At 35.2% G+C, this 25,517-nt stretch overlaps 1 protein-coding gene across 2 annotated transcripts in view; it reads right to left on the minus strand.

The window, feature by feature from the left end:
- LOC137014327 (guanine nucleotide exchange factor VAV3) overlaps positions 1–25,517 on the minus strand; it is a 91,311-nt gene that overhangs the window by 23,181 nt on the left and 42,613 nt on the right. For both annotated transcript variants that reach the window (XM_067378593.1, XM_067378592.1), the window contains exons 3-17: positions 25,064–25,122; positions 24,897–24,962; positions 20,551–20,659; positions 20,362–20,454; positions 19,090–19,158; positions 18,898–19,001; positions 18,715–18,814; positions 18,191–18,286; positions 13,031–13,099; positions 12,030–12,116; positions 9,672–9,757; positions 9,394–9,526; positions 6,764–6,873; positions 2,046–2,147; positions 1,568–1,665 (exon numbers count right to left, since the gene is read on the minus strand). In XM_067378593.1, the coding sequence (XP_067234694.1) occupies positions 1,568–1,665; positions 2,046–2,147; positions 6,764–6,873; positions 9,394–9,526; positions 9,672–9,757; positions 12,030–12,116; positions 13,031–13,099; positions 18,191–18,286; positions 18,715–18,814; positions 18,898–19,001; positions 19,090–19,158; positions 20,362–20,454; positions 20,551–20,659; positions 24,897–24,962; positions 25,064–25,122 (1,381 nt within the window). The remainder of the gene's footprint in view (positions 1–1,567; positions 1,666–2,045; positions 2,148–6,763; positions 6,874–9,393; positions 9,527–9,671; positions 9,758–12,029; positions 12,117–13,030; positions 13,100–18,190; positions 18,287–18,714; positions 18,815–18,897; positions 19,002–19,089; positions 19,159–20,361; positions 20,455–20,550; positions 20,660–24,896; positions 24,963–25,063; positions 25,123–25,517) is intronic.

Raw genomic sequence — 25,517 nt, forward strand, 5'->3', positions numbered from 1 at the left:
GTTGGTCCACTGTGTTTTCTGAGGTCCAAGGTCAACACAGCTGTATACCAGGAAGTTTTAGAGCACGTCATGCTTCCTGCTGCTGACCAACTTTATGGAGATGCAGATTTTATTTTCCAACAGGACTTGGCACCTGCACACAGTGCCAAAGCTACCAGTACCTGGTTTAAGGACCATGGTATCCCTGTTCTTAATTGGCCAGCAAACTCGCCTGACATTAACCCCATAGAAAATCTATGGGGCATTGTGAAGAGGAAGATGCGATATGCCAGACCCAACAATGCAGAAGAGCTGAAGGCCACTATCAGAGCAACCTGGGCTCTCATAACACCTGAGCAGTGCCACAGACTGATCGACTCCATGCCACGCCGCATTGCTGCAGTAATTCAGACAAAAGGAGCCCCAACTAAGTATTGAGTGCTCTACATGCTCATACTTTACATGCTCATACTTTTCAGTTGGCCAAGATTTCTAAAAATCCTTTCTTTGTATTGGTCTCAAGTAATATTCTAATTTTCTGAGATACTGAATTTGGGATTTTCCTTAGTTGTCAGTTATAATCATCAAAATTAAAATAAACATCTGAAATATATCAGTCTATGTGTAATTAATGAATATAATATACAAGTTTCACTTTTTGAATGGAATTAGTGAAATAAATCAACTTTTTGATGATATTCTAATTATATGACCAGCACCTGTATATATTGCTTTAATATATTGACTAAATTAATAAACTGATTACATAAATTCCATCTATGCTTGCTTGTTTAAAAACTAAGATTTAATAAAAACTGCAACCATTCATATATAAAATAAAAAATAAAAAAATTAATTCAAGATGATATATCTGTCGTGGTAAAGGTAGAACATTTCTACATGAAATAATCTGATCTGATCTGTCCCTTTTATTTTGTGCCCAAATGCCCTAGAAGCCAAATGTGATACAGCAGAATCTCACATCGTCCTTCCTGCGATGAGAGATAATGAGTCAGAGGTACTGTGAGACGATAATTTTAAGAGTTAATGAATCTACCCTTTTTGGGGTCTTTTTGTTTTTTTCATTTTCTGTTCATATTGTGTTTTATTGTTATTGATAGATTAAAGCACAATCAAATTAGCTAATAGGACACGGGATGTGCAGAACTGATGCGAGTTTAGAGAGAGCTCAGCTGTGCCTAAAAGCGGGAACAAGGAAATTCTATAGAAGCCTGACTAATGCCTAGAACAATAAGAAGTGGCACTGTTGGCAGGCGCACACACACATGCATACATCATGAGTTCAGGAAGCCAGCCAAGCCTGTTTGTCTGTTTGTCATCAGACATCAAGCTTATCTATGTGGCCTAGGTTAGATTATTAAGAATCTCTGTGTGTTGACAGCTTTTATTGCCCTGTCTGTTACACTACAGTGTAGGTCAATCATTAGTGTGCAGTGAGGTAAGACGACATCACATAACGCTGAAACATGAGCCAGAGGCTCCAGCGCAGCTCTGTAAATAGATGATTCATAATGTGCATGCACAGAAATTGTTAGAAAGGGTTTATTGTGTTGGATGCAGGGCTCACCGGCACTGCTTTTGACACAGACGTCCACCCTGCCGAGACACTCCTTATGGGCGCCAGCACCACATTTGGAGCAGCGGTACCCTTGATAGAAGACTCCTCTAAGAAGACAGATAGATAGATAGATAGATAGATAGATAGATAGATAGATGATAGATAGATAGATAGATAGATAGATAGATAGATAGATAGATAGATAGATAGATAGATAGATAGATAGATAGATAGATAGATAGATAGATAGATAGATAGATAGATAGATAGATAGATAGATAGATAGATAGATAGATAGATAGATAGATAGAAATTATTCAGTAATGATCTACTAGGGGAACCAGTAGCGTTTCTTTAGCCACGCCCACACACGCCATTATCAAAGTGATAATGATCCATACACACCCTTAGTTTAGGTCCAAACATCTCATTAATGTGCATTGTGGGTATACTGTGTCATTTCACAAAGCTTCAACGGTAAGCTTACCTCAGCAGCATTTTACACGAGCTGCAGGATGTGGTCGTCTCAAAGGTGTGCATGCGGAACTCATGGAAATTACTTTTCCCACTCTCTGGACAGATGTTCGATCTGTTGAGAGAGAAAGATAGAGAAAGTGGGTGTTAAAAACAAGATTGAAGACTTTGCAGAACGTAACTTGTGAACACAGAAGCGCTTGTTTCCATCTGTAGTCTGCTCCCTTCTTCCAATCAGCTGTGATTGCCTCTTAAAGGGATAATTCACCCAAAAATGAAACTTCTGTCATCATTTACTCACCTTCATGTCGTTCCAAACCTGTAAGACTTTTGTTCATGTTCGGAACACAAATTTTTTAATGCAACCTGAGTGATTTCTGTCCCTCCATAGACAACTACACAACTTCCACTTTGACGCTTCAAAAAGTTCATAAAGAGATCATAAAACTAAGTCATATGAATTGAGTGGTTTAGTCCAAATTTTCTGAAGAGACTCCATTGCTTTATACGCTGAACAGATTTAATTTAATTTTTAAACACATATAAACATTATTAACTCACACATCAGTTGTGGTAAACAGAAGCTCATGTTTGCTCATGTGAGAACCAATGAGGTTCATTCTCATGTGTTACACAGCATGTTTGATCTTCCGCAAAAGGTTTGTTCTCGCGCATCAATCAGGTTCGGCTGAGCTTCAGTTTATGTTCGATGATCAATGTTTATATGTGAATAAAAAGCCTAAATTCAATCTGTTCATCATATACTGTGATCGAGTCTCTTCAGAATATTTGCACTAAACCACTCAATTCATATGGATTAGTTTTACACACATCAAAGTGTTGCATAGCTGTCTATGAAGGGACAGAAAGCTCTCAGATTTCATCAAAAAGATCTTCATTTGTGTTCTGAAGATGAACAAAAGTCTTACGGGTTTGGAATGACATGAGGGTGAATAATTAATGACAGAATTTTCATTTTCATCTTAAACTATCACTTTAAGACACATATGGGTAACAAAAAAAAAAAAAAAACATTAATGGCGACCTTGTAAAACTCAATACCACAAAGCTTGGATGCTACTATTTAACAAGATTCTTGAATGTACTGCATATATAACACATAACAAAATTACTTTTCCATTTATATTCTAACTTACGATCTGTTTTTTATTATTATGTAGTATGAGCTAAAGCAATAGTGTTGCTGTCTTAGCATGCACCACTAATTACAGCATCAGCAGGGCAGGAGTCATGATGTCATCTATGTCTCTATTACGATTTTATAGTCCAAGACCCTCCACCCGCTTTCTGTTTCTCTCTCTCGATCCATCTTGAATAACCCTTGAGCTGCGAGTGCCCTCATAATAAAGGCATTAACAGATGACGGACAGATGAGAGAGCTGTCTGTGCGTGCTGATGTCGTCATTCGAGCTCGGAGTATGTAAAAGCACTGATATCCAATCAGCTTCAGTTGTAGACTGATCTGATGGCACATGACAGAGAGAAAGAGAACACTGACTCATCACTGTTCTCCAGAATTAATGAGCCCTTCAGATAAATCTGTTAAAAATGTGTTATCTAATTAATCAGAGCCCTGTCTCCTGTCTTTGGTGCATTACACTTTTTTTCTCCCATCTTATTCCAGTGGGGTTTTGTGTGTGTGTGTGTGTGTGTGTGTGTGTGTGTGTGTGTGTGTGTGTGTGTGTGTGTGTGTGTGTGTGTGTGTGTGTGTGTGTGTGTGTGTGTGTGTGTGTGTGTGGATGTGCCTTTTTTGGATATATACTGAAATTTGGTAGATCACTTGTCAGATGTTTTATAGCATTTTTCATTTGCATTTTACTGATTGTTGCTGTCATCAGCCTGGAATTATAAATATATTTTCTCTCACTCTCTTTTTTCTTCTCACAGGTACGCTGTGGGATCACTTATTTCGTTAGTATTTCATAATACAAAGATTTACTTTAATCTCTGATTCTCCTAAGAATAGTGAAAATAATCAAATTAAAGTGAAGGAATATAAAAAGCCTCTGAATGGGTACAAATAACATAGAAGTCATATCATTGAAAACAGGATTTATCTTGCTTCTATTAAATAAACCAATGTGATATACTGTGTAGAAATATTCTAATGTGTAATATGACATCACCTCCCATGTTTAAATATCAAAACAGGATCATTATTACTTTCAGTTATTTACATATTGAACTCTTCAAGGGATAGTTCACCCAAAAATGAAAATTCTGTCAACATTTACTCACCCTCAAGTTGTTCCAAACCTGTACGAATTTCTTTCTTCTGCTGAACACAGAAGAAGATATTTTGAAGAATCTGGGTAACCAAACAGTTAGCCATTGACTGCCAAAGTATATTTTCCATACTATGAAAGTCAATGGCTATCATCAACTGTTTGGTTACCAGTATTCTTTCAAATATCTTGAAATGATGATAACAGAATTTTCATTTGTGGGTGAACTAACCCTTTAAAGTAGTTTGTTTAAAGAGCCCCTATTGTGCTTTCTCTGATATTATCTTTCATGTAGTATGTAATATAGCTGTTTGTGAATGTAAAAGGTTTGCACAGTTTCAAAGATCAAAGTTTATGATAAAATTGGTCTCCCAAAAGAAAGAACCAATTCTGAATTGCCTGAAACGAGTCGTCAGTAATTCCAGTCATACTTCATTCACATATCCACGTAGCCTATGGTCTTCATTTGCTGCCCTGCAAATGTATCTAAGCCTCCAGAGCTGAAATTCAGATATAGCAATGGGTGTTTTGTTTCCGGCACGTGCTGTAAGCAGTAGACCAATCACAACAGACTGGGCCATCTGACTAATCAGAGCATAGTAGGCTCACAGAAAGAAGGGGTTTAGAGAGACTGAATCCTTTATTAAACTGTTTCAGACACTGAGCAAAAAGAGGTGATACTGCAATGTATATAATGAGAAAATTAAAGTGTTTTTTGACCTTGGATGCATGTAAGAAACCTCCAAATCAAAATTTGGAACCTTTAAATTAAGCATCATATGGGGCACTTTAAAGGAACAGTTCACCCCCCAAAAAAAGGACATCTATATCATTATTTACTCATCCTCATGTTGTTCCAATCCCATACAAATTTTTAAAATAAGCTTTAAGAAGAGTAAAATTACCAAAAAATGAACATAAAAGTGGTCCATGTGCTATATTGTCCTCCATGTGCTTATACTGTCCTCCAAAAAAACGACCTTATAGGTCATATGACTGTCATTAACAAACAAAATGCGTGTTTATTTAAATGCAGTGTGTGGACTTTTTACACCATTTTTCCTATTTCCATTTAGCAAAACTCCTACAACCACCCCACCCCTAAACCTACCCTCAGTGATATATAGTGCATATACACTTTATCAGCACATGCATTCCCTGGGATCGAACCCACGATCGCATGATCACATGATTGCATATTGTTATATATTGCAATGCTCTGCCAATTGAGCTACGCGAAACCCGAAATATGACGCAGATAAAAGGGAACAATGCATTAAAATGAAAGTCTCCTGTTGTCGATAGGGGCGCAACTTTCGTAAATGCTCCTATGGGTCATATTTCAGGGAAGTGACAAACCACCTATATAGGTGTATTGGTTGGAGAACATGTTGGCTAATTTCCAAGTCTTCTGAATCCATACAATAGGAACAAGCAAAGACTTTTTTCACTTGGCATCCACCCAGGCTCTCCTTGGCACGTTCCCGAGGGATCATGATCCTATGTCCAATTTGTGACCGAACCATTATTTTGAGTCCTTTTTTTTCAGTGAGTCAGTTGATACAGTGATCTCACCTGCGTTTCTCAAAAGCATTGTGAGCTAAGTTGATCTTAAAGACCATTGGTGGCAATGGTTCAATGATCTATTACTCTTTTGGGAAACACAGCCCTGAATGATTTGCTCACTGATGTAGTTCTTAGATTCAACTCACTGATCCATTGATAGCAATTCTTCAGTTCTTGAGGTGAAAATTATCAGTGAGTAGCATTGTTTTTTGTTGAAATTGTAGTCTGTTTCTAACACAAAGCAATAATAAGACATTATAAGATTTGGAATATAGTGCATGAGTTTTTTATTATTATACTTGTAAGGTGCATTATTTTTTTAAGCTTGAAAGCACCAGTCCCCATTTAATGTAACCCCATGGGGAAACAAAGATTCTTTTGTGCTCCATGGAAGAGAGAAAATAATACAGGTTTGGAACGGCTTGAGGGTGAGTAAATAACTGAATTAAAGATTTTCTGTGAGATATTCCTGTAAGGATCAGAGAACAATTGTCATGCAGAGCTAATTTATGACAGGTTTTAAGAAACATTATAGGTCCATTAAAATACCAGCTTTAAAAGTGCAAAAAACACCCAAACATACAAAAAGAAAAGGAAAAAAAAAAACTGGTATATACTCCAGTCTATCTGCAAAACTAAACCAACCACTCTGAGAGAATGAAAACCCTTTGGGTCACATTATGTTTTATAAGGTACACCACTGCAAAAATGCTTGGCTAAGCAAGTCTGTCCTCATTACTGTGTTTGTTCTGTAGTAAAAATATACACTAATGGTATTTTAGTCTTGAATCAGGGCCAGGACATACTGTCATTGCTAAATCATTCCTTTGTGTCTGTTGTCAAGACAGATAACAAACCTGAAAAACAACACAGCGCAGACCTTCAGAGGTCATACTGTAACACAAACACACATACTCACAATGCCATGCCGAACTGCTCCAGCCATTTCTTCTTTAGCTCCTTGGTTTTGAAGAAGAACTCAAAGCCGTTTTGACCCTGGTTGTGTGTGAGGTAGAATCCGTGGCACCACTGGAAGAGACAGAGAAGACAAGAACATCCATGTTATAAATGCAAAACACACACACACAGATAAAGCAAAAACAAACACCATCTTAAGGCCTTTGATTCAAAACATCAAAGATGCTCTAACAAGGATGAGAGTACAAAGCATGATGGTTTGAGGGGGTCACTGTTGTTTATGCAAGACTGACGAAATGCTACTATCAAATCTAGCAGGGTCATCCTGTTATCGTCTACTAGCATTGGGCTGACGCTTACATCATATTGCAGCTGATGTAGAACAAATGGAACAGATTTCATCACTTGAAAGAAATGACAGTGCGGACAGATAGATTTGAAAAACAAATCTTTTTTTGTGTGCAGTGTGAACATACGTATAATACAGTTCAATAAGCGGTTGCGCATCCTGACACTAGGCCTGTTTTGCATTTTATTAAGCAAAAATTTGCAGACACTATGCTACAGGGCTTTTAGTGTGTTGCTAAGGTGTTTTGTTTGCTTTCTAGGGCATTGCTAAGGTGTCCAGGATGATTGCTTAAGCTGGGGACACACCTAACGATTAGCTGTAACATTCTAAGACTGAACTGAACACACATACCGATTGTTTCCTTCGACTGGAGCCGATTTTAATCGTTGACAATCGGAGAAGAACACAATCGTTTACGACTGAGACCGCTGCTAAGCAACACACTGTGCGCGGGATGTAAATGGATGTAAACAAACAGCTGGCACTCTTCATCTGCAGCTATATTTGTGCGGAAAATGACCAAAAAAAAGAGGAAAAACGCGCAGGATATGTGTGAGGTCCTGGCTGGAGAGGCAACATGGAATTTGTTCTCTACAGAGAGAATTTGAGGTGAGTAAACTTTGTTAAATTAATCTATTTTTAGGGCTTGCACTCTGGTGGTGTCGGCCGTTGTTAAGCAAGCTGCGATCCTCAATGAAGCTTGTTCGACTTGAAACGGCACTGTACAGACCATTAAATTACCACAGAAGTAACGTTATACTACCACAATGCGACCTCAAAGGGCACTTTCACTTTCGCGATCAAAGGGGCAGGGCTCTTTATATTCTCTCTGTATATTGTATCATTAACTGTAAATTTTGTGTCCGTATCAGATAAATAATATATATACAAAACATGATTAAAAAAAAAAAAGTCTAGTCATTATCTTTATCACTTGTTGTCCCCCTATTGGCTGGTGCCCCAGGACACTCGCCCAATCCCGTCTATGGATAAGCCGGTCCAGTATGTCCAGTACCTGACACATTCAAAGCTTCCGCAATAGCAGCCCAGCTTCTTTCCTTATCGCTTCTATTATGGTATTCCTTCGAAGATATGTTGTATAGACATTCGTACTCTTGCCAGAGTTCAACCAGATACCGGTTGTCCAATGTGTTTTTATGTTACAAACTTTTTTGACACCATTTCGCCGCTTGTTTACAATCGCCTGACGCAGTCTCTAAGGAAACAGAGACGTCATCGGTCGCTGCCTTCACGTGCTCTCAGCGCTATTGTAAAGATGACTTTCCTTGAAAAAATTATGTACACTACCATTCAAAAGACTAGGGTTGGTAAGATTTTTAAATGTTTACAGTAAAGACAGTAATATTGTAAAATATTATTACAATTTAAAATAATAACTTAAAATGACTTTTATAATGTAATTTATTTATATTTATATATATATATATATATTAATTTATATTTATTCCTATGATGGCAAAGCTGAATTTTCAGCATCATTACTCCAGTCCTCAGTGTCACATGATCCTTTAAAAATCATTCTAATATGCTAATTCACTGCTCAAGAAACATTTCTTGTTGTTATCAATGTTGAAAACAGTTGTGCTGCTTAAAATGTCTGTGGAAACTGTGATACTTTTTTTCAGCCCTGACAGCAACATAATGTCGGCCCAGATCCGGCACATCTGGGCTGTGTGTAATCCACATGTATCAGATGTGGGCCGGATCTGGGCCACATTATGTTGCTGTCTGGGAGGAGTCTTTAATGGATAGAAAGTTTAAAAGATTAACATTGATTTCAAATAGATATACATAAATAAATGTATACTAAATTAACTTAAATGAACACCTTTCCTCAACAAGTCAGACATTTCGAGGGAAGATTCATGTCTGTAGCACAAAGATTGTTTAAATCACTAACCGCAAGCATTAGAAAAAGTAATAATGATGTTTACCTTGCATGTTTAAAACTTCAGCATCATTTCTCAAAGAAACTCTTGTACATGTAATATTTACAGAATTATCTAACCAATAATTGCCCTGGCACAGCAGCACGTAATGTATAGTAACAAACGACATCATGTTTTCTAATTTAGCTGTGTCTGGTGTCGGCTGCGTTCGTTAGCAGTCACTAGACGGTTTTTAATAGGAAACACCATCTGTGCGAATGAAAGCAGCTCTACTGCGGTAACTGATTATGGCACGACAGCATAACAGCACATTTGCTGCTCTCGGCTGTGGAGCAGCGAACTTTGGAGGCAATTAGGAGACCGGCTGCACACCTTTCGGTTTTCTCTTTCTGAGGTCGGGTTGTTGGTGATCTTGAAGGAGTGGAGGTCAATCACCTCCTTCATCTCATAGTTATCTCCTCGTCGTTTGCATACGATCACAGCGGCGTCAAACAGAAAGATGTGCCTGCAGCAGAAGAAAGGCAAAGATCAAAAGAGGAAGAGAAAATAAAAGAGTAGTGCCTTAGGGTGACACCTTCATAACCCTTAGGCCTTAGTAAAGACTGGCAGAGTTTCAGGCTGAGCAGTATTCCACACTTTAATCATCTCACCTGTCTTGTTTGGCTCGTTTGTCGACTGAAGCTACTCGCACTTCGCTGTCACCTTTCGGTCTTCCGTAGTTACGGAGAGACTGATTCTGCAGAACACAGAAATGGAGCAAACTCATTACAGACATGCTTGTACACTGCTAGGGGTCAATGCTCTTGAGTTAGATGTTTTTTTCTCCACAAAAACTGTTCAAAGCTTCATACTGTATCTGCTTAACTCGCTGGGGTGTAACTAACTAAAAGTAGGCATGAAAATCAGTGCAGTTTTAGTAGTCTGACACCATCTTGGCTGTTTTTAAAATAGTTCATACAGTAGCTTTTTTCTCCACTAAGTGTTCACTGAGTGTAGTGTGAATAAAGAAGCACACAACCTTTCAACAGAGAGAAATATTAAAATATGCTTTCCTTAAAAAGTTGCACTGCAAAGTGTGATTCATGTTAGTAAACTGATTTGTTTCAATGGTTAATGTTTTACTCGTTTATTGTGAAGATCTTAACAGAGTTCCCAGAAACTGAGTGCATACATTTCGTGCATTTGTTGATGTAAAATATATAAAATATATATTTTGTTAAATACTGAACGAATACTGTTTTTTTGTATTGTTTAATTAGCAGTTTTAAAAACAAATTATATATTATAAGTGACATAATAAATAATTATATATATATATATATATATATATATATATATATATATATATATATATATATATATATATATATATATATATATATATATATATATATACACACAGGACTTGACATTAACACCCACCAACCCGCCAAATACGGGTAGATTTCAGCTGTAGCGGGTAAGACATCCACTCCCACTAGCCACTTTGGAGAGTTAAATATAATTACAGCCTACAGCCAAATGAAAGGTAGCTAAGCTCGTCGTATAACAAAATTACAATTCAATCACAATTCTTTATCGATTAACTTGCTTTCAGTGAAGGCGTGATAGGCGGAATCGCGCTGAATGACACACAACAGAAGCGCTCGCTCTCTCTCTGTCGCGTGCATAATCAGTTCTCCTTGCGCCTGAATAGTCATTCACACACACACACACAGATTTCAAAATGACCATTGTGTGGAATATCTCACGTAAACACAGTCCGTTATGGCTTAAGTGGACGTAAACTGGTGGGTAAAAAAATGAATATGCGTCAGTATATTACGTCCATACATCCAGCAGCCCCAAATAAATACCTGTCATGTTAAATAAACCTATGTATCTGAAAAAAGACTTTTAAAAATGTACTATTTGTAATTTGCTTCTTTTATATAGCCTAACAATAATAACTGTACATACCAGCTGATAAACAATGTAGTCTTGATTTGGGTGGTCATTATGCATTTGTAAGTTTGAAAGTGTTTTAAATCTTGTAAATCAAGTAAAATGACTCGAAATCAAGTCATTTAAGCATGCCAAAGTCAACTTTAATCATATAAAATGTAATTTCCCAACAGCAAAATTGTGGCCAGTGAAAATGCTGAGTGGCTAGTAACTTTGGAAAACTGAGCAACAAAGTTAATGTCAAGCCCTGCATACACACACACACACACACACACACACACACACACACATATATATATATATATATATATATATGGTAACACTTTAGTTTAGAGTCCAGTTCTAATTATTAACTAGTTGCTAGTTGTATAAAGCACATATTAATTCTGCACAAGATTAACTCAGCATGACCATATTCTACATCCCTTAATCCTACCCAATTCCTAAACTTAACAACTACCTTACTAACTATTAATAAGCAGTAATTAGGAGTTTATTGAGGCAAAATTCATAGTTAATAGTTTGTTAATATGTGTGTGTGTGTGTGTGTGTGTGTGTGTGTGTGTGTGTGTGTGTGTGTGTGTGTGTATATACATATACACTCACACACACACACACCTATATACACATTCATACCTACATACACACACACATTTTAAATAAATTATATTACGTAATACTAACCAATTTTAACAATATCATAAAATAACAAAATGTCAAAAATAACTTAGTTATCTAATTTTTAAAGTTAAGGTTCTTAAAATCAAACTTTGATAAAACTTCTACGAATAAATCTGAATTTATTTTGTAAAAAAATATATTATTATTGTTTAAAAAAAGGCAAATAAAACAATTTAAGATAACCAAAAGCAGCAGACTTTTGCATGTGGAACACAATGGGGATATTCTCTCCTGAAAAAAACTTACTGAGGTGGAAAATTTGTCTTTTTAGCTTATAATGAAGCTAGATAATTTATCAAAAGTGTAGTTTGACTACAGTAAGTTTCCCCATTAGTTTTAAATGAAGTGTGTGATATATATATGAAGTGTGTGATTTAGCTCACAAGGTTTTCTATAGATTTCTGGTACTGGTCGATGTCTCGCAGAGTCTCGATGTCTCTCTTCACCTCATTGACATACTGGGCCAGATCCTGAAGAGATGGAAATGCAAACAAAACACCTTAACATTCAACACGCTTAGACTTTGACCTGGGTATAAACAAGGAAATCTTTCTATCCGTGAGCTAAAAATAACCATATTTCCTCCCCAGCTTCCTTATTGACAATGTCGCCCCATGTGATGTTTTCAAGGGACTCATTTCCTTCTAAAAATGTAAAATAAGATTTAGCGTCTGAAAGGGCGAGGCTGATTTGACAAATCTCATTGCGAACACAGTGCACCCCCATTCCTGTGAGTGGAGTTTAGCGACTCATTCATCATCGCGTATCTAGAATAATCAGAGAGTGGGGGGGCTGCTCGTGCTCGCCCACCGTGAGGATCTTTAAGGGGAGCACTTGAGGAGGTTAACCGCGTTAGCCAATACCCCAATCAATGCTAAGTGGCTAATTTATCCAAATGAAATCATCACAGCCCTCGGTGCAATCTGCACAATCTTCTCAGCTTGATTTGCCTCAATTAGCGGACGGTTACCTGTCAAGATGCATTCGGCACCATCTTGATCATGTCTGAGTCAAGAGGGCCACATTGATTTTCTACGAAAGCTTTTCTTACGAAAAAGTTGATGTATGCCCATGAAAAATAAATAGCTTTAAGAGAATGAAATTTGTCACTGTTGTAATTTCAAATTGAACAAGGCCTCTAATATCACAGAGAGATGGGTGATTAAAAGCCTGTTGGTATAAATTATGCAATGATGGGGAGCTAAATGTGCGTATGAGAGCAGATAACAAGGCCTAGCTGTCGGGTGAAGACTGTAGGAGGCCTCATTTGTCATTTTATGGTTCAAATGAGTGCTTACACTGTTGCAGACTTCTCAGTGGATTACTACTCACAAGTCAAAGCAACAGGCAGCTTATGAAAAGGATATTTATACAATCAACCCACCTTCATGGCGTCCAGCGCTTGCCGTAAATTACTCTTGTCTGTGGCATCATGGGTGTGTTTTACCAGCTCCTGTCAGGAAGGAAGAGAGAAATGAGATGGTGTTCATGGGCCGTGTCTCAGTGTCTTATTATCACCAGATGATGATGAACACAGCAGACAGTCAGATGTACAGGAGCGAAGCCAAGCCGGAGGACATCTGTCACTCTCGCACGCTCTCATAACTCCCACTCATAACCGTGAAAATTGTTTACCAACAATATAGAGAGAACATTTAGCAATAAGTCATCTAAAATGTAACAACATTGTCTACTAAGAGTGTTGAATTAAGGTAACAAATTTGTTTTCATTTGATTTGAAAAAGGTTGTAGGTGTCTTTAACTACTATGTATGTACTCAAAAAAATAATTGTACAGTACAATGTAAAGGTTTCATCATACAGTGGTGGATCGTACCTTGGTAAATATGATCAAAAATGTCTGTAAAAAAAAAAAATCTGAACTGATCTTTAATTCATAAAATTAGCAAAAATCTAACATTTTATTGAAGGAAAAGAATTGAAAGTGGGGGGATAATCACATTATGAAATACATGTTTTTCTCCAAAGCACTTTGGCCACAATTATTGGCACCCCTAGAATATTTTATCTCTGAAGTATATTCCCATTCATATTTACATTTTTTTAGCACACCAGGGTGATCATGAACATGAAATTGTCCAGCCGAGACTTCCTGTTCTACAGGAGTATAAACATGAGGAAACACAAACGCCAAATTCCCAGAAACATTCATCACAATGAGTAAAACCAAACAATATAGTTCTGATGTGCAGCAAAAGATGGTTGAGCTTCACAAAATACAAAGTGGCTGTAAAAAAATAGCTAAAGCATTGAAAATCCCCATTTCCACCATCAGGGCAATAATTGAGAAGTTCCAATTAACTAAAAATGTTACAAATCTGCTTTGAAGAGGACGAGTGTCTAAATCGTCCTAATGTGCGGTGAGGAGGAGAGTTTGAGTGGCCAAAGACTCTCCAAGGATCACAGTTGGAGAATTGCAGAGATTAGTTGAGTCTTGAGTCTCAGAAAGCCTAAAAAAAATGATCAAACAGCACCTACATCCCAAAAGTTGTTCGGGAGGGTTTCAAGAAAAATCCAGAAACAATCTCCAGCATATTCAGTTGTCAGACAAGACAGGAACTTTAAACGGGACCGGCTTCTATGGTCAGATGAAACTAAAAAAAAAAGAGCTTTTTGGCAGCAAACCCATGGATAAAAAGTACCCCATGTCCACTGTTAAATATACTGCTGGATCTTTAATGTTGTGGGCCTATTTTTCTGCTGGAAGTCCTGGACATCTTGTTCAGATACTTGGTATCATGGATTCTATCAAATACCAACAGATAAAAAACAAAACCTGACTGTTTCTGTTAGAAATCCAATAATGGGCCGTGGTTGGATCTTCCATCAGGACAATGATCCAAAACAAACATCAGTACCAAAATGTGTCAATGAGCCCAAAATGAAGCTTCTGCCATGGCCATCCCAGTCCCCTGACCTGAACCCTAAAAAGAATGAGTGGAGTGAACTGAAGAGAAGAAGCACTAACATGGAGCTGGGAATCTGAAGGATCTGGAGAGATTCTGTATGAAGGAATGATCTCTGATCTCGTCAGATGTTCTCCAAACTCATCAGGCATTATAGAAGAAGAGTCAGAGCTGTTTTCTTGGCAAAAGGAGGTTGCAAATATTATTGAATAAAAGGGTGCCAATAATTGTGGCCAACGTGTTTTGAAGATAAACATTTATTTCATAATGTGACTTTCCCCCCACTTTCAATTCTTTTTCTTCAATGAAAGATTAGACTTTTGCTAATTTTATGAATTAAAGATCAAAAGGATAAACAATGCAGATTTATTTTTACAGTCATCTTTGATGAGGGTGCCAATAATTCTGACCACCACTGTATAGTTAGGTTAAGTATAGTTAAGTGCTCAGTGAAGAGCAGCAAAGATGTCTATTTACAACGTTTTTGAAGTGTTGATCATTGTAGCCAGTCATAAACACATCTGTTGAGTGCATGAACAGAATGGCCAATCAGAATCCGCTCAACAGCGCTCAAAACTGAAGACGTACTTTTGACATACCCTGATTTATATATAGAATTTTAGGTGATTTTTACGTGATAGGTTACACTGAAGCAGAATTTATTTTATTTTTTTTGTTTTACATGTGTACATCCCTCCTCCATAAAAAAAGAGGTGAATCTGATACAATTTTAAATATATATATATATATATATATATATATATATATATATATATATATATATATATATATATATATATTACAAGATTATACAAGGTATTTATGTGGCAAGCCTTAGAATACAATGATAATATAAACACATACAGCATGGCATGTCTTTAAATCTTACTTTCTCTTTTCCGCCTCACACACAGACACACACACACACAAGCTGAAATAATATCCCAACCTGCATCAGGTTCGAGAATTGAAATGAGAAGCAAAAGGTTTTTGTGGGGTTGAAATTGCCTTCCTGCTCCGGGATGAAGTAAACAAGACATCTGGGCCAGTCTGTAGGATAAGGGAGGGTGCTATGAATGTCCTTTACTCAGGTCTGATAAATGGCTTCCTTTTGGCCTAAGAGATATATTGCCATCCAGCACAAGCCAAATCCCCTGCGTCAGTCAAGCTGAACCTGCGCATTATTATCAGCAGAAAGACGGACATCACCTTATTTTTCATTCTCACTTCCTTCTACCCTCACACAGCGAAAGAGAGATATAGAGAGAGAGACAGAAAGGAGGTATGACACTAACACAGAGATTACTGCAGAAATAAAATGCAGCCAATCTCTTATCCAAACGTTTGCAGAATTCTAGGTGAATATCATTCGAACATGATTTCACAGAGCAGCATTGCAGTATTGTAAAGTCTGGCACCTTTTTATGTTCAATAACTGCCCAAATTATGCTCAGAATTTGTCACATCAATAACATTTGCTCATCACCATCTTCTGGTTGCTTTGTTTCAGTCAACCAATGCAATATATATACCAATATATATATATATATATATATATATATATATATATATATATATATATATATATATATATATATATATATATATATATACCACTTTAAACTGATATTTACTGGCTTAGTTGGAACAGTTTCTTAAAAGCACTTATTTATAACTCTTACTTCCTGATTTATGAACATTACTTTGACTTCTTTACATGGTTAAAATAAAAATCTGACAAATTTAAACCTCGACATACAGTACAGTTCAAAAGTTTGGGGTGTGTAAGATTTTTGAATGTTTTTATAAAAAATTTCTTATGCTCAACAAGGTTGCATTTATTTGATCAAAAATACAGTAAGGATGGTAGTATTGTGAATATTGTTATAATTTATAAAATAACTGTACATTTTAAAATGTAATTTATTCCTGTCATGGTAAAGCTGAATTTTCAGCATTATTACTCTTCAGTGTCACATGATCTTTCAGAAATCATTGTAATATGCTGATTTGCCCTCAAGAATAATCATAGAATTATTATCAATGTTGAAAACAGTTGTGCTTCTTAATATATTTGTCAAAACCGTGTTACATTTTTTCAGGATTCTTTGATTAAATTTAAATAGAACGTTCAACAGCATTTGTTGGAAATAGAACCTTAGCTATGTAAAAAATTTACTCTCACATTTGATCAATTTAATGCATCCTTGTTGAATAGAAGTATTAAGTTCTTTAAAAAAAATAATCTTAGTTGCCCAAAGTTTTAGGGTTTGAAAAAAAAAAAAAGTAATCATTTGGAGTAAATGAAAAAGAATTATTTATTTAATTTGAATATTTAAATATTTGAATATTTAATAATAGATTATTTATGAATTATTTTCAATATAACTCATTATATAAAGCTGGTTTGCTCTTTCTCTCACTGGCCGAGGCTTTCTCCAGCAGAGCAAAGAGCAGAGAAAGACAGTCTGTCACACGCTAGCCTGCTCTCCAGAGGGGCAGCAGACAGACAGACGCTCTATCTGCACCGCCTGCCGCACACACACACACACACACACACACACATATACACGCACGCACTCCCTAAACCCACAGCTGGCCAGATGGGCAGGGAGGTGAACTGAGCTGTGGACAGCCATGCAGGCATGCTAAGCAGACGCTTGCACACACACACACACACACACACAGAAAACACCTTCACTTTTCTGTCCACTGAGAGCCAAAAGGTTCCTGCAACAGCAGGAGGATCGTGGTGGCTTCAGTCTCCACACGCTACACACATCTCCCTCTCCCTACTTTTCTATTTCTCTCTCGCCTCCGTTCACATTCATTTCTAAATCCCCTCATAGCTGGGTCATGCAGTAGACCTAACGTGTGATGGACAGAGACACAATATGAAATATTCATGGCAGACTGCGTGAGATGTTTGTGGAATAGGTCCAGACCTAACATACACGACTGGATAAAGCATGCTGCTTCTCCATTATGTGGATTATACTGCCTCTACTGGAGGACTGTGGATTATACTATACTGCCCCTACTGGTGGATTTCATTCATAGATTATGCTGCTTCTACATAAAGACAGACACCACTGCCCCTAGTGGACATTAGCAATCATTTAAAGACAACATGAAAGAAGAACTGACCCTATGATAAATGCTTTAGACTCTTAAAGCAATATAATAACAACTTTCGCAACCTCTGAAATGACTTTCCTTCATTTAGAACCAATTTCTGATGGGCTATTGCTAATAATATATTTATAATTATATATAGTAATATTCTTATACTAAATAATAAACTATATTATTATTAAGACATAATAATTATTAATAATGTGATAATAATTAATAATATATCAGTGTTATATTAGTATCATTTAGATACTATTATAGTTTTTATTAATATTTTGAATTAGTTTTTATTTTTATGTCCATATTTTAGCCTAACATGTTTAATTGTTCCAATCTAATCCCTCTACAATATTATTATTACTACATTATAAAATGTCACAGTATAGACATTATGCATTTTAATGTTGTCTTTAAAGTACTTATTGAAGACTCGGATAAAACATGTTGGTGTAGAAGCAGGAATACAACAAAATAATTTCAAACCTGTAGAAGCAGATGATACTTCAGAACTCTCTGCATCGGAACAACTAGCAGATCTCTCAGAGTAAACTTCCCATTGTTGGCTCGTTTGGAACATAACTGAAATTAATAAACAAAAACCACATATGCGACTTTTTCATGGGGGGAAAAAATTATATTGGTAAATAAATTACAAAATATTTTTAAAAGATGTTCTGAAATGTTCTGTACTACTCTCAACCACCAGGTGGCAGAGTCTAAAAGCAAATCAATTACAGGTGTTCAGTTTTGGTAGTGAAAAATAAAAACTACTTTCATACATCATTTCATGACAGATTAATTTCTTTCTACCATGGTGTACAAAGGATCTAAATTATTTAGTGTTAGATACAGTCAGTTAATTTTAGGTTATAAGATAATAGTTTTTAACATACCTAATAGTTCTAACAAAAAAGATTTGAGCTTTTTTTTTTTTTAAATAAAAGGGTACTTTATTCATGGAAAGTGCCAGTGAGATGTTTCATGAACACAGTGTGACAATGCCTTACCTCTAACATCTGCCTGACGTCCTCTCTGTTCTTACAGATGTCATCCAAACACGCAATGGCTGATTCTACATGACTGCAGTATTTCCCATACAGGACTAATCTATCACACAGGAAAACACACACATGTGAGAAGAGGAAGGAGGGTTTTATTTCTTAAATAGCTAAAGAGAATAAACTGATCACCTTTCTTTGTATTTTATAAAAATCTGGTGCAGGTTACTGGCGTTATGCATAAGGACTGAATCCTGAATCTCCCTCAGAAGACTTGTGTGCACTTTCACAAGGTCCTGTTGCGATATAGAACATGAAAACATGAAGCAATGACACACAGATTCAAGCTAAATTCTGTCCTCCATTAAAGGTTTTGTGACTCACCGGTATATTGATGAACACTTTTTCAATATCGACACCAGACAGTGACTGTCCCAGAGGCTTCATAAAGAACTGAAAATAATAATGAAATATAAAGATCAAGAAGCTGATATGGCCAAAGCTAATACACAATCAAGATTGCAATATAATGAATCTTTGACCCATCATGGAAATTTACTATGGTTTTATTATACTGTAGTAACTACAATGGAAATGTTGTATATTCATAGTAAGATTTTAAATTAAATAAATAAATAAATTAAATACAATATAATGATTCTTTGAACCATTGTGGAAGTTTACCTTTTATTATTATTGTTATTATTATTATTTTAGTAGCTACGACAGAAATGTATGGAAGCTTGTTTCCGCCACTGAATAAAAAATAAAAAAGGTAATTAAGACTTTTTATCTCCCAGTTCTCAATTTTCTCAGAATTGCAATATAAACTCGCAATTCTTTACTTTTCTTACAATTCTGACTTCATAACTCGCAACTGCAAGTTTACATTATGCAATTCTGAGAAAAAAATTACCTATTTGCAATATTTTTATACAGTGACTGAAACAAGCTTAGTAATGTGTATTTTCATACTAAGATTTAAAATAAATGGAAATTTACCATGATTTTATTATACTGTAGTAACTACAGAGCAGATTTTATTGAAAGTCAATCAATCAATAAAAAAAAAAAAAAAAAAAAAAAAAAATCTATTTTGCAATATTATGATTCTTTGAATCGTTGTGGAAATTTACAATGGTTTATTATAGTAACTATAATGAAAATGTGTAATTTCATACTAAGATGTAAAATAAATGGAAATTTACCAAGGTTTGAAATAAATAAATAATAACAATAATAATACATAACATTTAATAATAATAAAATACTTTTTATTTAAACTATGTTAGCAGTACTTATAGTTTATAAATGTTTAAACTACTTTTTTATATATATTTTCAAAAGCATAGATTTTGTTTCAGAATCTTTTTGTCATTTTAATTTCTTTACAGCAAGTCATCAGAGGGAAACTGTATCAATAACTGTAGTTTCTATGGTATTTGTATAGAGGTATCATGGTAAAATTTTGTAGGGTAAGTTACATTGATCTAAACATGGTAAAAAATAAGATTCATCCGTTGTTTTACCTGTGGTTTCTATAGTCTTAATAAAATACCAAAGTTACTTATGTGTTCCATTACATTTAGCGGACACTTGGCAGATCACACACATTACATTAATGGGTCTGAGTGTGCAGTTGTAAAAAGGCCTCACTTTCTCTATGGAGTCCAGCGTCTCTGTGTATTTCTCTTCAGTCTGTTTGATTTCCATTAGACAGCAGCTCCTGATGTCCGTCTCAGCCTGTTTCTGTAATTACAGCAGCAAGAGAGAGCGAGACAGAGGGCATTTTATGACTCGCAAACCTAAACATGTTCACTCGTAAAAGCATTTTGGTTAGCTCACCTGTGGTTGTACCAACTCAACCTTCATCAGGTCTTCATACACCTCTCCACCTTCATCATCATCATACACACAGTCATAGAGATCTTCCTCATCTTCAACACCATTTTCACTGAGACATACACACCAACAACATTTAGTGATTCTCCAAAGGTTTTAGTTTAATGCATAAACTTTTTGGTTGCAAACCAAAGACTACAGTCAGATAAAGTTGGTTTAAAATAAGCATAGAGATATAGATGGATGATGGAACAGAAAACCCCCTAAGAGAACGGCATGTGTTCAAATGCTTCAGCATATTCGATATATGGAGAAAAAGACCTCTTCTGGAAATTGCCCATGAGGGGTTTAAAACGATAATGTTTCCCTGTTCTAAATTAAACACACGGTTTTCAGCTACAGCAAAAGAGACTTTATAGCAGAGTCAGGCCTTAAAATCATTCAGATATGTTCTCCAGATGGGTAAAAAAAAAAGAGAAAGAAACTGTTGATCTCTTTCCCTAACAATGTCTGTAGTTTGAATCTATTACGAAACGCCTTCAAGGAAAAGTCTCTTTCTGACAGGGACAAAATCGTACTGGCACATCGCCCTCCAGGGAAAAGCACTCAGCAAACACGTTTCATATGAACAAACCATCACATGAGGAAAACAACCCTCTGCTAGAGGGCCTCGTGTGTGTATGTGTGGTTCAGAAACAGATGGGATGAGGTCGAGCCAAAACATAGTGACAGCAACATCAATATTTGCTACGCATAATATCAAATTCTCAAGCATGTCATATGAGGAGAACAGACATTTCTGCTGATGCTACGTGTTGCCAACAGCCTGACAAACTACGGCCCGCTACTCAGTAGAATCTTTCATGTCATCAGAAGCAGTGCTGTTATCATTAACTAAAACTTGCAGACAGACTACAATTTTATAAAAATTAAAAAACAAACAAAAAACAAACAAACTCATACATAGTCACAGTAATAACTGAATTAAATGTAGTATTGTCTATGGAAGCTTGTTTCTGAGCTGAGTTTGTATCTCGCAAGTCTGACTTTATTTCTTGCAATTCTGAGTTTATAACTCTTTATTCTGAGTTTATATCTAACAATTCTGACTTTGTATCTCGCAATTCTGACTTTGTATTTCGCAACTCGGACTTTATTTCTTGCAATTCTGAGTTTATAACTCTTTAATCTGAGTTTATATCTAACAATTCTGAGTTTATAACTCTTTATTCTGAGTTTGTTTCTCACAATTCTGAGTTTATAACTCTTTATTCTGAGTTTATATCTAACAATTCTGACTTTGTATCTCACAATTCTGAGTTTGTATCTCGCAACTCTGACTTTATATCTTGCAATTCTGAGTTTATAACTCTTTATTCTGAGTTTGTTTCTCACAATTCTGAGTTTATAACTCTTTATTCTGAGTTTATATCTAACAATTCTGACTTTGTGTCTTGCAATTCTGAGTTTGTATTTCGCAACTCGGACTTTATTTCTTGCAATTCTGAGTTTATAACTCTTTATTCTGAGTTTGTATCTCGCAATTCTGAGTTTGTATCTTGCTACTCAGATTTATTTCTTGCAATTCTGAGTTTATAACTCTTTATTCTGAGTTTGTATCTAACAATTCTGACTTTATTTCTTGCAATTCTGACTTTATATCTTGCAATTCTGAGTTTATAACTCTTTATTCTGAGTTTGTATCTCGCAATTCTGAGTTTGTATCTTGCAACTCAGACTTTATTTCTTGCAATTCTGAGTTTATAACTCTTTATTCTGAGTTTGTATCTCGCAATTCTGAGTTTGTATCTTGCAACTCAGACTTTATTTCTTGCAATTCTGAGTTTATAACTCTTTATTCTGAGTTTGTATCTAACAATTCTGACTTTATTTCTTGCAATTCTGACTTTATATCTTGCAATTCTGAGTTTATAACTCTTTATTCTGAGTTTGTATCTCGCAATTCTGAGTTTGTATCTCGCAACTTGGACTTTATTTCTTGCAATTCTGAGTTATAACTCTTTATTCTGAGTTTATATCTCACAATTCTGACTTTATATCTTGCAATTCTGAGTTTGTATCTCCTAAGTCTGACTTTATTTCTTGCAATTCTGAGTTTATAACTCTTTATTCTGAGTTTGTATCTCGCAATTCTGAGTTTGTATCTCGCAAGTCTGACTTTATTTCTTGCAATTCTGAGTTTATAACTCTTTATTCTGAGTTTGTATCTCGCAATTCTGAGTTTGTATCTCGCAAGTCTGACTTTATTTCTTGCAATTCTGAGTTTATGACTCTTTATTCTGAGTTTATATCTAACAATTCTGACTTTGTATCTCGCAATTCTGAGTTTGTATCTTGCAACTCAGACTTTATTTCTTGCAATTCTGAGTTTATAACTCTTTATTCTGAGTTTGTATCTAACAATTCTGACTTTATTTCTTGCAATTCTGAGTTTATAACTCTTAATTCTGAGTTTGTATCTAACAATTCTGACTTTATATCTTGCAATTCTGAGTTTATAACTCTTTATTCTGAGTTTGTATCTAACAATTCAGACTTTATTTCTTGCAATTCTGAGTTTATAACTCTTTATTCTGAGTTTGTATCTAACAATTCTGACTTTATTTCTTGCAATTCTGAGTTTATAACTCTTTATTCTGAGTTTGTATCTAACAATTCTGACTTTATATCTTGCAATTCTGAGTTTATAACTCTTTATTCTGAGTTTGTATCTCGCAATTCTGAGTTTGTATCTTGCAATTCTGAGTTTGTATCTCCCAATTCTGACTTTATATCTTGCAATTCTGAGTTTATAACTCTTTATTCTGAGTTTGTTTCTCGCAATTCTGAGTCTATAACTCTTTATTCTGAGTTTATATCTCACAATTCTGACTTTATATCTTGCAATTCTGAGTTTGTATCTCCCAAGTCTGACTTTATTTCTTGCGATTCTGAGTTTATAACTCTTTATTCTGAGTTTGTATCTAACAATTCTGACTTTATTTCTTGCAATTCTGAGTTTATAACTCTTAATTCTGAGTTTGTATCTAACAATTCTGACTTTATATCTTGCAATTCTGAGTTTATTACTCTTTATTCTGAGTTTATTTCTCGCAATTCTGAGTTTATAACTCTTTATTCTGAGTTTGTATCTCGCAATTCTGAGTTTGTATCTTGCAATTCTGAGTTTGTATCTCGCAACTTGGACTTTATTTCTTGCAATTCTGAATTTATAACTCTTTATTCTGAGTTTGTATCTAACAATTCTGACTTTATATCTTGCAATTCTGAGTTTATAACTCTTTATTCTGAGTTTTTTTCTCGCAATTCTGAGTTTATAACTCTTTATTCTGAGTTTATATCTCACAATTCTGACTTTATATCTCACAATTCTGACTTTATATCTTGCAATTCTGAGTTTGTATCTCCCAAGTCTGACTTTATTTCTTGCAATTCTGAGTTTATAACTCTTTATTCTGAGTTTGTTTCTCACAATTCTGACTTTATATCTCGCAATTCTGAGTTTGTATCTCGCAAGTCTGACTTTATTTCTTGCAATTCTGAGTTTATAACTGTTTATTCTGAGTTTGTATCTCGCAACTCGGACTTTATTTCTTGCAATTCTGAGCTTGTATCTCACAATTCTGACTTTATTTCTTGCAATTCTGAGTTCACATCTCGCAATTCTGAGTTCACATCTTGCAATTTTGACTTCATTTCTTGCAATTCTGACTTTATTTCTTTCAATTTTAAGTTCACATCTTTAATTCTGAGTTTACATCTCGCAATTCTGACTTCATTTCTTGCAATTCTGTTTACAGCTCACAATTCTGACCTTATTGCTTGCAATTCTGAGTTTATATTTAGCAATTAAATTTTCTCAGAATTGTATATAAACTCACAATTAAGAAAGGTAATTGCAACTTTTTGTCACAATTCTGAGAAAAAAAAGTAAAGTAATTTTTGTTACATTTTTTTTTTTTTTTTTTTTTTGCAATTGCGAGTTTATAACTTGTATTGGTGGAAAAAAGCTTCCATAACATTATGATAAAAACCTTAACTAAAAAAAATATATATATATCTCTTTATGTGTTAATAACAACACAGTAAAAGTTGTTTTTTACACATATGTATCTGAGGGTATCTACAGGAGAACAGTATGTGTGTGGCACACATTATGCCATGGCTCAACATGTTAACATCAACCTAAGTTCTCTTGTGTGCCCCAGCCTGAGGCTCCTATATCTCTCCTAACAGATACCGCACAGTGAGCTGAAGGTTATAATATCATCTTGTTTCTGCAGAGGAAGACAAATACTGTTAGCAAAAAAAAAAAAAAAATGACTCACTCTATCAGATCCTCTAGATGGTTATAAATGTCTTCATCCTCAACACTCTCTTCTGTGGGAAATGGCCTAGAATAGAAATAGAAAATAGAAAATAAGCATTTTCATCTGCACTCGTAAAAGAGTTCGAATTTTTCATTTCTTTTTTTTTTTTTTTTTACATACTGTACCTTATTCCAGTCTGCTGTGCAATGTGTGTATGAGAGAGTTTGGACAGTGTGTCCATAACCTAAAAGAAAAAGACAAGGAAAATACTCATTACTTGTTAAGTAAGGGATAATATACAGTCATACAGTAATTATGGCAACTATATATATATATATATATATATATATATATATATATATATATATATATATATATATATATATATATATATATATGCATTAAAATATAAACAGGCCAATTTATTTAAAACCTTATTATTATAAAACCCTGTCAAGTATTATATAATGAAAAATATGTGTGTAAATGTTAATTATGAAAGATTGTGTTACAAAGAACACATCTTCATGACAGAAATAACAGCACTGCAATATTACTACCAGTAGGGGTCAGTGTGAATCAACATTTCAATGCCATTCAGGTTTACATGCACAATCAGCCTCTGACGTGAAAATATGA

This window comes from Chanodichthys erythropterus, chromosome 23 (assembly GCF_024489055.1).
Source record: "Chanodichthys erythropterus isolate Z2021 chromosome 23, ASM2448905v1, whole genome shotgun sequence".
Lineage (NCBI taxonomy): Eukaryota > Metazoa > Chordata > Actinopteri > Cypriniformes > Xenocyprididae > Chanodichthys > Chanodichthys erythropterus.